The 13,523-nt window shown below is 44.6% G+C and overlaps 1 protein-coding gene across 1 annotated transcript in view; it reads left to right on the top strand.

The window, feature by feature from the left end:
• LOC142150935 (phospholipid scramblase 2-like) overlaps nt 1–13,523 on the top strand; it is a 116,267-nt gene that overhangs the window by 46,070 nt on the left and 56,674 nt on the right. Inside the window, exons 5-7 of the mRNA XM_075206135.1 lie at nt 1,655–1,836; nt 11,881–12,039; nt 12,720–12,848. Coding sequence (XP_075062236.1) covers nt 1,655–1,836; nt 11,881–12,039; nt 12,720–12,848 — 470 coding nt within the window. The remainder of the gene's footprint in view (nt 1–1,654; nt 1,837–11,880; nt 12,040–12,719; nt 12,849–13,523) is intronic.

Below are 13,523 nucleotides of genomic sequence, written 5' to 3'. Positions count from 1 at the left end.
TATTGATTTAACGCCGGGGCTGGATGTAATTTTCTAAATGTAGCCATTTTTTTTTCAAAATAGGGCCCCCAGCATTCCAGGATCCAGACAAGCCGCAACAAAAGAAACCAGAAGCCACAGGTGTTGAAAATGAGAAGAACAGGTAGGAGAGCAGCACAGAGTGTGAAATGTGATTCTAGTAGGGACAATGCCATTTTTTGGTGAGTGTTGTGCCCAATGTAAGGTGCAGGCCAAGACTGAACTCTTTGTGTACACACTGCATTCTTTCTACACTACACTGTGGTGCTAGATGTCCTGAAAGTCAGGAGTGCTTAGACATATGTCACGCTCCTGTGAATTCAGGGCCTAGTGATTGTGCTAGCCACGTCCCAATTATATGACCACACCCCTGAATTTTTTTTAAGCTTAAGGTATAAGCTATAAGGGGGCTCCATGAATTTGTTGTACCGGGCCCCTGCATTCCTCTTGGCAGCCCTGACTGTAACCCATATACAGGTAACGGCTTCCTGCTGGGCCTTCAGGCCAGAGCAGGCCTTTCACACTTCCCATCAAAAGACTTAGTTAGCATTTCCTCCTACCAGTAAAACAGACTCCCTCCCCACATATGCCTAATTGGAGATTTCCTTTAGAAAGGTTAAATAAAAAAAACAAATTTCCTCCCCTGGTCTCAGAAATAAAGACATTTCCTATACCAAAACACACACAATGTAAAAAAATCAGAACATTGCAATTATATAATTAAGCGCCCTGCGCTATTTCCTTAAATACATTTCTACCACAAGTTATTTATAAGTGAAGCAGCCACACTCACCATATACACACAACGCTAAAAAATAAAAACCATCGCTAAATAACAGTGAAAAAAATATTTGAGTACAGATTAAAGGAGAAATGATAAAACAATGTTAGAAACACAATATCCACAGACACATAGTTATTGGACTGAGAGCGTTATATAAACAAATGGTAGAGTCCCTGTTACTCTCAGGGGTTGTGGGACAGGTAGTTTTACTCCTCTTACCCCTGTACCCAGCTCATGGCTGTTTGGAAGAGTCTCGGACCAGGTCAGTGTGGAGTTTATAGTCTCTCAGGGGTGTGGGACAGGTAGTTTTACTCCTCTTACCCCTGTAGCCAGAAGAATCCCGCAGATTTTTAGTGTGGCCGGCACAACCCATAGAGGGTCCAGCCATGTGTTGACTAATTAGAGCTCGTGGCCATTGTGCCAGGCGGACCACACGCTCTTTGTCCCCCCTGTTTTAGTGGGATCCAGCCCAGGATGGTTGTACCTCTGGTGCTCTCATGGACTTTATAAGGGACCATGCTATTTATCACTAAAATATACACAAATCATCGGCAACACGTAAGGTGCATCTAAGGTTGGGGCAGATGTCTAAGGTGTGCACAGCGATACCGTACTGATCTTATAGATGAGTGCCCCTCATCCACCTCTTCAGGTAAGTGCGAGATATGTGTAACTCTACAAGGTTTGGTGTATGTACAGTGTGACTATATACATCTTTACATGACGGAGATGGATTTATGTCCAGCTGTAAAGGAAGCCCCCAATCTCTTCCACAAATCTCCGGCACTATGTCATGCCGATCACCTACTCCTATGGCCTCTCCTAATCAGTCCTCTGACATCTCTCTTCCAGTCATTGTGTCACAAGAATGGAATCGTAACTTTGAGGTCCTGGATCAGATGGGGCAGCGGATATATCAGGCGGAGCAGCAGATCCGATGCTGTCAAGGCCTCTATAACCTGAAGATCCGAGACAACAGCGGTCAGGATGTGATGGAGGTTACTGAGGGCTGCGGCTGTAGGTGTCATAGTGAGGTAGGTTCCCATGTAATGTGTATTTATTACATACATGTAACATGCCTATTAGGGATGAGCGCACTCGGATTTATGAAATCCGAGCCCACCCGAACGTTGCGGATCCGAGTCGGATCCGAGACAGATCCGGGTATTGGCGCCAAATTCAAAAGTGAAACTGAGGCTCTGACTCATAATCCCGTTGTCGGATCTCGCGATACTCGGATCCTATAAATTCCCCGCTAGTCGCCGCCATCTTCACTCGGGCATTGATCAGGGTAGAGGGAGGGTGTGTTAGGTTAGGTGGTCCTCTGTGCTGTTTAGTTCTGTGCTGTTTAGTTCTGTGCTGTTTAGTTCTGTGCTGTTTAGTTCTGTGCTGTTTAGTTCTGTGCTGTGCTGTGCTGTGCTGTGCTGTGCTGTGTTCTGCAGTATCAGTCCAGTGGTGCTGTGTGCTGTGCTCTGTCCTTCTGAGGTCAGTGGTGCTGCTGGGTCCTGTGCTGTGTCCTGTTCAGTCCAGTGGTGCTGTGTCCTGTGCTCTGTGCTTCTAAGGGCATAGTTATTTCCCCATTATTCCCAAGTTTTTAAAAAATAAAAAAAAAGTAAAAAAAAATAAAAAATTTAAAAAAAAATAAAAATATATAATAATTATAACCAAATTTGCAAAACCAATCCAGCAGTATAAGTCCATTGGTACTGAATTATTTCCAAGTTCACACATTCTGCAGTATCAGTCCAGTGGTGCTGTGTCCTGTGCTCTGTCCTGCTGAGTTCCGTAGTGCTGCTGGGTCCTGTGCCGTGTCCTGTTCAGTCCAGTGGTGCTGTGTCCTGTGCTCTGTGCTTCTAAGGGCATAGTTATTTCCCCATTATTCCCAAGTTTTTTAAAAATAAAAAAAAAGTAAAAAAAAAAAAAAAAGTAAAAAAAAAAAAAAAATATAATAATTATAACCAAATTTGCAAAACCAATCCAGCAGTATAAGTCCATTGGTACTGCAATATTACCAAGTTCACACATTCTGCAGTATCAGTCCAGTGGTGCTGTGTCCTGTGCTCTGTCCTGCTGAGTTCCGTAGTGCTGCTGGGTCCTGTGCCGTGTCCTGTTCAGTCCAGTGGTGCTGTGTCCTGTGCTCTGTGCTTCTAAGGGCATAGTTATTTCCCCACTATTCCCAAGTTTTTTAAAAATAAAAAAAAAGTAAAAAAAAATAAAAAATAAGAAAAAAAAAAAATATATAATAATTATAACCAAATTTGCAAAACCAATCCAGCAGTATAAGTCCATTGGTACTGCAATATTACCAAGTTCACACATTCTGCAGTATCTTGTGCTACATATAATGGAGACCAAAAATTTGGAGGATAAAGTAGGGAAAGATCAAGACCCACTTCCTCCTAATGCTGAAGCTGCTGCCACTAGTCATGACATAGACGATGAAATGCCATCAACGTCGTCTTTCAAGCCCGATGCCCAATCTCGTAGTACCGGGCATGTAAAATCCAAAAAGCCCAAGTTAAGAAAAAGTAGCAAAAAGAGAAACTTTAAATCATCTGAGGAGAAACGTAAAGTTGCCAATATGCCATTTACGACACGGAGTGGCAAGGAACGGCTTAGGCCCTGGCCCGTGTTCATGACTAGTGGTTCAGCTTCACCCACGGATCTTAGCCCTCCTCCTCCTCCCCCCCCCTACAAAAAATTGAAGAGAGTTATGCTGTCAGCAACAAAACAGCAAACAACTTTGCCTTCTAAAGAGAAATTATCACAAATCCCCAAGGCGAGTCCAAGGGTGTTGGTGATTGTCAAGCCTGACCTTCCCATCACTGTACGGGAAGAGGTGGCTCGGGAGGAGGCTATTGATGATGTAGCTGGCGCTGTGGAGGAACTTGATGATGAGGATGGTGATGTGGTTATTGTAAATGAGGCACCAGGGGGGGAAACAGCTGATGTCCATGGGATGAAAAAGCCCATCGTCATGCCTGGTCAGAAGACCAAAAAATGCACCTCTTCGGTCTGGAGTTATTTTTATCCAAATCCAGACAACCAATGTATGGCCATATGTAGCTTATGTAAAGCTCAAATAAGCAGGGGTAAGGATCTTGCCCACCTAGGAACATCCTCCCTTATACGTCACCTGAATAACCTTCATAGTTCAGTGGTTAGTTCAGGAACTGGGGCTAGGACCCTCATCGGTACAGGGACACCTAAATCCCGTGGTCCAGTTGGATACACACCAGCAACACCCTCCTCGTCAACTTCCTCCACAATCTCCATCAGATTCAGTCCTGCAGCCCAAGTCAGCAGCCAGACTGAGTCCTCCTCAATACGGGATTCATCCGAGGAATCCTGCAGCGGTACGCCTACTACTGCCACTGCTGCTGTTGCTGCTGTTAGTCGGTCATCTTCCCAGAGGGGAAGTCGTAAGACCGCTAAGTCTTTCACAAAACAATTGACCGTCCAACAGTCGTTTGCCATGACCACAAAATACGATAGTAGTCACCCTATTGCAAAGCGTATAACTGCGGCTGTAACTGCAATGTTGGTGTTAGACGTGCGCCCGGTGTCCGCCATCAGTGGAGTGGGATTTAGAGGGTTGATGGAGGTATTGTGTCCCCGGTACCAAATCCCCTCGAGATTCCACTTCACTAGGCAGGCGATACCAAAAATGTACAGAGAAGTACGATCAAGTGTCCTCAGTGCTCTTAAAAATGCGGTTGTACCCACTGTCCACTTAACCACGGACATGTGGACAAGTGGTTCTGGGCAAACGAAGGACTATATGACTGTGACAGCCCACTGGGTAGATGCATCCCCTTCCGCAGCAACAGCAACAGCTGCATCAGTAGCAGCATCTACAAAATGGCTGCTCATGCAAAGGCAGGCAACATTGTGTATTACAGGCTTTAATAAGAGGCACAACGCTGACAACATATTAGAGAAAATGAGGGAAATTATCTCCCAGTGGCTTACCCCACTTAGACTCTCATGGGGATTTGTGGTGTCAGACAATGCCAGTAACATTGTGCGGGCATTAAATATGGGCAATTTCCAGCACGTCCCATGTTTTGCCCACACCATTAATTTGGTGGTGCAGCATTACCTCAAGAGTGACAGGGGTGTGCAGGAGATGCTTGCGGTGGCGCGCAAAATTGCTGGACACTTTCGGCATTCAGCCAGTGCCTACCGCAGACTAGAGGCACATCAAAAAAGCATGAACCTGCCCTGCCATCACCTCAAACAAGAGGTTGTGACGCGCTGGAACTCCACCCTCTATATGCTGCAGAGGATGGAGGAGCAGCAAAAGGCCATTCAGGCCTACACAGCCACCTACGACATAGGCAAAGGAGTGGGGATGCGCCTCAGTCAAGCGCAGTGGAGACTGATTTCCGTGTTGTGCAAGGTTCTGCAGCCATTTGAACTTGCCACACGAGAAGTCAGTTCCGACACTGCCAGCTTGAGTCAGGTCATTCCCCTGATCAGGCTGTTGCAGAAGCAGCTGGAGAAAGTGAGGGAGTAGCTGGTAAGCCATTGCGATTACACCAAGCATGTAGCTCTTGTGGATGTAGCCCTTCGTACGCTTTGCCAGGATCCGAGGGTGGTCACTCTTTTAAAGTCAGAGGAATACATTCTGGCCACCGTGCTCGATCCTCGGTTTAAAGCGTATGTTGTGTCTCTGTTTCCGGCGGACACAAGTCTACAGCGGTGCAAAGACCTGCTGGTCAGGAGATTGTCCTCTGAAGAGGACCGTGACATGCCAACAGCTCCACCCTCATTTTCTTCCACATCTATGGCTGCGAGGAAAAAGCTCAGTTTTCCCAAAAGAGGCACTGGCGGGGATGCTGATAACATCTGGTCCGGACTGAAGGACCTGCCAACCATTGCAGACATGTCTACTCTCGCTGCATTGGATGCTGTCACAATAGAAAAAATTGTGGATGATTACTTTGCTGACACCATCCAAGTAGACATGTCAGACAGTCCATATTGTTACTGGCAGGAAAAAAAGGCAGTTTGGAAGCCCCTGTACAAACTGGCTCTATTTTACCTGAGTTGTCCCCCCTCCAGTGTGTACTCGGAAAGAGTTTTTAGTGCAGCGGGGAACCTGGTCAGTGAGCGGCGAAGGAGGTTGCTTCCTCACAACATTGAAAAAATGATGTTTATAAAAATGAATAATCAATTCCTCAATGAAGTACAGCACTGCCCTCCAGATACTACAGAGGGACCTGTGGTTGTGGAGTCCAGCGGGGACGAATTGATAATGTGTGATGAGGAGGAAGTACACACTGTAGGGGGAGAGGAATCAGAGGTTGAGGATGAGGACGACATCTTGCCTCAGTAGAGCCTGTTTAGTCTGTACAGGGAGAGATGAATAGCTTTTTTGGTGTGGGGGCCCAAACAAACCAATCATTTCAGCCAAAGTTGTTTGGTAGGCCCTGTCGCTGAAATGATTGGTTTGTTAAAGTGTGCATGTCCTATTTAAACAACATAAGGGTGGGTGTGAGGGCCCAAGGACAATTCCATCTTTGACCTTTTTTGTTGCATTATATGACCAATCAACAGTCGTTTGCCATGTTCAAAAAGTAAAACCAAATTTAAAAAAATACAAGAAATTAAACCAAAAGTAAAATGCTGTGTCATAATTTAAAACAAGAGGTATTGACGTGCTCTAAAACTACTGTATTGTTGTTTATATTTTATAAACACTACACTTGACAGCTTGAGTCTTTCAATAAAAAAGTAACTGTCCATTGCACGAATATTTGCAACAGGGACAATTTTAGGGTTAAGAAAGTCAACTAATAACACTTCGACGCTGTCTGTCTTTATAAACACTACACTTGGAAGTTGGAGGAGGTATTGTGGCCCCGGCACCAAATTTACTACCGGGGCCACTCCACTGTGCAGTCCATATTTAGGTGTATCAGATATTAAACAACGGTGACAGTTGATACCCAATTTTTTAATTATATTGTGGCCTCGGTACCAAATTGTGTACCGGGGCCACCACACTACGCAGTCCAGATACTTGTTTGGTGGAATTCAGACCAGTTGAGGGTTTTATTATTATATTGTGTGGACCACTCTATCTATACCACACTACAACTCTATATACCACTCTATTTCATACTTTAATTCTATTTCATACTTTAATTCTATTTCATACTTTAATTCTATTTCATACTTTAATTCTATTACTAATTACCATAAAGAGGAACAAAATAAACCAATTTTACCAAAAGTATAATATGACTTAGACTTACAAACACTACACTTGAAAGATCGTGCCTTTAAATGAAAAAGTCAGTCTTCATTGCACGACTATGTGCAACAGGGACAGTTTTTTGGGTTTACAAAGTCAAACAATAACACTTTGACCCTGTCTGTCTGGGATCTCAATGACGAATTGTCTGTACCATGTTTGGAGGAGGTATTGTGGCCCCGGTATCAAATTGGGTACCGGGGCCACCCCACTATGCAGTCCAGATACTTGTTTGGTGGAATTCTGACACGTGGAGGGTTTTTTAATTATATTGTGGCCTCGGTACCAAATTGTGTACCGGGGCCACCACACTACGCAGTCAAGATAGATAGATGCGTATTGCGTATCATAGATAAAGTACATTCAGTGGTGTGGGGCAAATTGAAAAATATTCAAAATGCACTGACATTATCAAAAACAAGAGGTTGTCACACGCTAAAACTCCAACATGTATATGATGGAGAGGATGGAGGAGCAGCCGTATGTGTAGTGTAATGCAGATCTGTTGAAGGTTTTTTATATATTTTATTGTGGTGCCCAGTGCCCACTCCTCTACGCAGTCCAGGTACATTTATTGGTGCGAATCATAAAAGTTCAGGGTTTTTAAGATATTGTGGTGACCCACTCCTCTACGCAGTCCAGGTACATTTATTGGTGCGATTCATAAAAGTTCAGGGTTTTTAAGATATTGTGGTGACCCACTCCTCTACGCAGTCCAGGTACAATTATTGGTGCGAATCATAAAAGTTCAGGGTTTTTAAGATATTGTGGTGACCCACTCCTCTACGCAGTCCAGGTACATTTATTGGTGCGAATCATAAAAGTTCAGGGTTTTTAATATATATTGTGGTGACCCACTCCTCTACGCAGTCCAGGTACAATTATTGGTGCGATTCATAAAAGTTCAGGGTTTTTAAGATATTGTGGTGACCCACTCCTCTACGCAGTCCAGGTACATTTATTGGTGCGATTCATAAAAGTTCAGGGTTTTTAAGATATTGTGGTGACCCACTCCTCTACGCAGTCCAGGTACAATTATTGGTGCGATTCATAAAAGTTCAGGGTTTTTAAGATATTGTGGTGACCCACTCCTCTACGCAGTCCAGGTACATTTATTGGTGCGATTCATAAAAGTTCAGGGTTTTTAAGATATTGTGGTGACCCACTCCTCTACGCAGTCCAGGTACAATTATTGGTGCGAATCATAAAAGTTCAGGGTTTTTAAGATATTGTGGTGACCCACTCCTCTACGCAGTCCAGGTACATTTATTGGTGCGAATCATAAAAGTTCAGGGTTTTTAATATATATTGTGGTGACCCACTCCTCTACGCAGTCCAGGTACAATTATTGGTGCGATTCATAAAAGTTCAGGGTTTTTAAGATATTGTGGTGACCCACTCCTCTACGCAGTCCAGGTACATTTATTGGTGCGATTCATAAAAGTTCAGGGTTTTTAAGATATTGTGGTGACCCACTCCTCTACGCAGTCCAGGTACAATTATTGGTGCGATTCATAAAAGTTCAGGGTTTTTAAGATATTGTGGTGACCCACTCCTCTACGCAGTCCAGGTACATTTATTGGTGCGATTCATAAAAGTTCAGGGTTTTTAAGATATTGTGGTGACCCACTCCTCTACGCAGTCCAGGTACATTTATTGGTGCGATTCATAAAAGTTCAGGGTTTTTAAGATATTGTGGTGACCCACTCCTCTACGCAGTCCAGGTACATTTATTGGTGCGATTCATAAAAGTTCAGGGTTTTTAAGATATTGTGGTGACCCACTCCTCTACGCAGTCCAGGTACAATTATTGGTGCGATTCATAAAAGTTCAGGGTTTTTAAGATATTGTGGTGACCCACTCCTCTACGCAGTCCAGGTACATTTATTGGTGCGATTCATAAAAGTTCAGGGTTTTTAAGATATTGTGGTGACCCACTCCTCTACGCAGTCCAGGTACATTTATTGGTGCGATTCATAAAAGTTCAGGGTTTTTAAGATATTGTGGTGACCCACTCCTCTACGCAGTCCAGGTACATTTATTGGTGCGATTCATAAAAGTTCAGGGTTTTTAAGATATTGTGGTGACCCACTCCTCTACGCAGTCCAGGTACATTTATTGGTGCGATTCATAAAAGTTCAGGGTTTTTAAGATATTGTGGTGACCCACTCCTCTACGCAGTCCAGGTACAATTATTGGTGCGAATCATAAAAGTTCAGGGTTTTTAAGATATTGTGGTGACCCACTCCTCTACGCAGTCCAGGTACATTTATTGGTGCGATTCATAAAAGTTCAGGGTTTTTAAGATATTGTGGTGACCCACTCCTCTACGCAGTCCAGGTACAATTATTGGTGCGAATCATAAAAGTTCAGGGTTTTTAAGATATTGTGGTGACCCACTCCTCTACGCAGTCCAGGTACATTTATTGGTGCGATTCATAAAAGTTCGGGGTTTTTAAGATATTGTGGTGACCCACTCCTCTACGCAGTCCAGGTACAATTATTGGTGCGAATCATAAAAGTTCAGGGTTTTTAAGATATTGTGGTGACCCACTCCTCTACGCAGTCCAGGTACATTTATTGGTGCGATTCATAAAAGTTCAGGGTTTTTAAGATATTGTGGTGACCCACTCCTCTACGCAGTCCAGGTACAATTATTGGTGCGAATCATAAAAGTTCAGGGTTTTTAAGATATTGTGGTGACCCACTCCTCTACGCAGTCCAGGTACATTTATTGGTGCGAATCATAAAAGTTCAGGGTTTTTAATATATATTGTGGTGACCCACTCCTCTACGCAGTCCAGGTACATTTATTGGTGCGAATCATAAAAGTTCAGGGTTTTTAATATATATTGTGGTGACCCACTCCTCTACGCAGTCCAGAAAGATACCTTGTTGCAACGTTTTGGACTAATAACTATATTGTGAGGTGTTCAGAATACACTGTAAATTAGTGGAAATGCTTGTTATTGAATGTTATTGAGGTTAATAATAGCCTAGGAGTGAAAATAAGCCCAAAAACTTGAATTTTAAACTTTTTATGTTTTTTTCAAAAAAAATCCGAATCCAAAACCTTAAATCCGAACCGAGACCTTTCGTCAAGTGTTTTGCGAGACAAATCCGAACCTCAAAAATAACGAAAATCCGGATCCAAAACACAAAACACGAGACCTCAAAAGTCGCCGGTGCACATCCCTAATGCCTATATCATACACATGTAATTGTCATAGATCTGGTTTCATAGTATCCCGTGTCTACAACACACACTTTTATTAGCCATAGCTAGTAAAGTAATAGATTTAGACCTGCATTAATCACCGCACGGATCCTGTGTATTAGAGCAGAGCAGGACTAGACCTGTATTAATACTTTACATGCTGATTTTAGCTTTTCTCTATTGTTCTTTGCCTGGATCTGGGGCACACAAACCATATCCTCATTGATATTCCAGGATTGTGGGAAGAGTGGGCGGTGACAAGGACGTGATAACGCGTTTCACATCATTATGACAAGCTCATCACTGTGTGTAGATGACAAGTTTGTGATTGCACAGAGGTGGAGGCATGAGGCGATTAGTATCACCTCAATACAATGCTCACCATTGTGCAATAGTATGTCTCAATACCAGCATCTGAGCAACAGTAACAACAGCAGCATCTGAGTGACAGTTACAGAGCAGCAGCATCTGAGTGACAGTTACAGAGCAGGAGCATCTGAGTGACAGTTACAGAGCAGGAGCATCTGAGTGACAGTTACAGAGCAGCAGCATCTGAGTGACAGTTACAGAGCAGGAGCATCTGAGTGACAGTTACAGAGCAGCAGCATCTGAGTGACAGTTACAGAGCAGGAGCATCTGTGTGACAGTTACAGAGCAGCAGCATCTGAGTGACAGTTACAGAGCAGCAGCATCTGAGTGACAGTTACAGAGCAGCAGCATCTGAGTGACAGTAACAACAGCAGCATCTGAGTGACAGTTACAGAGCAGCAGCATCTGAGTGACAGTTACAGAGCAGGAGCATCTGAGTGACAGTTACAGAGCAGCAGCATCTGAGTGACAGTTACAGAGCAGGAGCATCTGAGTGACAGTTACAGAGCAGCAGCATCTGAGTGACAGTTACAGAGCAGGAGCATCTGAGTGACAGTTACAGAGCAGGAGCATCTGAGTGACAGTTACAGAGCAGCAGCATCTGAGTGACAGTTACAGAGCAGCAGCATCTGAGTGACAGTTACAGAGCAGGAGCATCTGAGTGACAGTTACAGAGCAGGAGCATCTGAGTGACAGTTACAGAGCAGGAGCATCTGAGTGACAGTTACAGAGCAGGAGCATCTGAGTGACAGTTACAGAGCAGGAGCATCTGAGTGACAGTTACAGAGCAGGAGCATCTGAGTGACAGTTACAGAGCAGCAGCATCTGAGTGACAGTTACAGAGCAGCAGCATCTGAGTGACAGTTACAGAGCAGGAGCATCTGAGTGACAGTTACAGAGCAGGAGCATCTGAGTGACAGTTACAGAGCAGCAGCATCTGAGTGACAGTTACAGAACAGCAGCATCTGAGTGACAGTTACAGAGCAGGAGCATCTGTGTGACAGTTACAGAGCAGCAGCATCTGAGTGACAGTTACAGAGCAGGAGCATCTGACATTTCCCTTTATCCACCGTTTTCATCATAAAATAGCAATTTGTTTGATATTCTATGATTAAATAAACGTTGACATAAAGACTGAAGACCACATACACCCTACATCCAGCCGCAGCCTCTGTACACGGTGTATGTGACAATCAGTCTAATATACTGGTTCTGTGGTCTCTCTGACAGATGGAAGTGTCCAGCGCCTCTGAGTCCATGGGAAGTGCCATCGTACTCTCAAATCTCATGATTACACAACTGTGCATCACAAATTCCTCCAGGGAGGTCGTTCTGATTATCCTGGGGCCAACTTTCCAAACCAGTATCTTTGGCAATGTCACATTTGAGGTAATGAAAACAATATTAACATATAGATATTTATTAAAAATGTTGTATGAGTCTGTCCCTCCCCCTGCAGGGTGACACAGACAGATGGGAACTATGAGTCTGTCTCTCCCCCTGCAGGGTGACACAGTGACACAGACAGAACGGAGTTATGAGTCTGTCCCCCCCCCTGCAGGGTGACACAGTGACACAGACAGAAGGAAGCTATGAGTCTGCCCCTCCTCCTGCAGGGTGACACAGTGACACAGACAGAAGGAAGCTATGAGTCTGTCCCTCCCCCTGCAGGGTGACACAGACAGAAGGAAGCTATGAGTCTGTCCCTCCCCCTGCAGGGTGACACAGTGACACAGACAGAAGGAAGCTATGAGTCTGCCCCTCCTCCTGCAGGGTGACACAGTGACACAGACAGAAGGAAGCTATGAGTCTGCCCCTCCTCCTGCAGGGTGACACAGTGACACAGACAGAAGGAAGCTATGAGTCTGTCCCTCCCCCTGTAGGGTGATAGTGACACAGACAGAAGGAAGCTATGAGTCTGCCCCTCCTCCTGCAGGGTGACACAGTGACATAGACAGAACGGAGTTATGAGTCTGTCCCTCCCCCTGCAGGGTGACACAGTGACACAGACAGAAGGAAGCTATGAGTCTTTGCTTTGTCTCATATTATGATAAATATTTTTTCCTAAGGTGAAGTCAAAAGATGGTGAATATGATGTGGGGATAATCAAGTATGAGAATAACCGGTTCATGGTGTCTATCCCGATGGATCTGGATGTGACAGTTAAAGGCCTGTTAATGGCGACCTGCTTCTACCTGGTGAGTGCACAGTGGTCTTTCCCTCACCCGCTCCTCTCATCTATAGAAATGTCCTGGTCCCATCCTCCTGGTTCCAATTGTCTTCAAATCTCATCTCCTGAAACTTACCTGTCACTAACAATGAAATCATGTATTATTGTTAGAAGATAAAAGTGCGGCCATATGTGTACTGTATATAATACATTGTACATTATACATAAAGTGATTGTCACGCGTTTGTTGGTCCTGAAGGTCTGACCTGCTGCTAACTTAGGAGGCGCGGAGTCTAACGCCTTCGGTCTTCGCCAGGGACGTGCAGGTCGCGGCTCTCCCAGTTAGCTACCGGCAAAGTAACAGGTGAATAGACGCGGACAATAGTGGTACAGAGGAAACAGAAGCCAGAGGTCAGAATGAGGAGATGTATACAGACACAGGGAGATCGAGAGTCAGACAGAACCGAGTCAGAATCCAGTAAGCATACAGGAACGTTGGAGCATAGGTGGACCTAGATACTGTGGCACCCTAATGCCAGAACCCGCTTTAAATTAAATAGATGAAGGTGAAACCTCATTGGTGGCAGTGGAATCGGCGGTCAGGAACGGAGACGCAATAGTCCTGCGCATGCGCCAGCGCTGCCGGGCCAGAGGCAGCCTAGCAACGGGATGCGCTCGCGGGGGAAAAGGAAGGCAGCCGTCC

This window comes from Mixophyes fleayi, chromosome 4, assembly GCF_038048845.1.
Source record: "Mixophyes fleayi isolate aMixFle1 chromosome 4, aMixFle1.hap1, whole genome shotgun sequence".
Classification (NCBI taxonomy): Eukaryota; Metazoa; Chordata; class Amphibia; order Anura; family Limnodynastidae; genus Mixophyes; species Mixophyes fleayi.
Note: the sequence above shows the minus strand (reverse complement) of the source record. Positions and strands in the feature narration are given on the sequence as shown.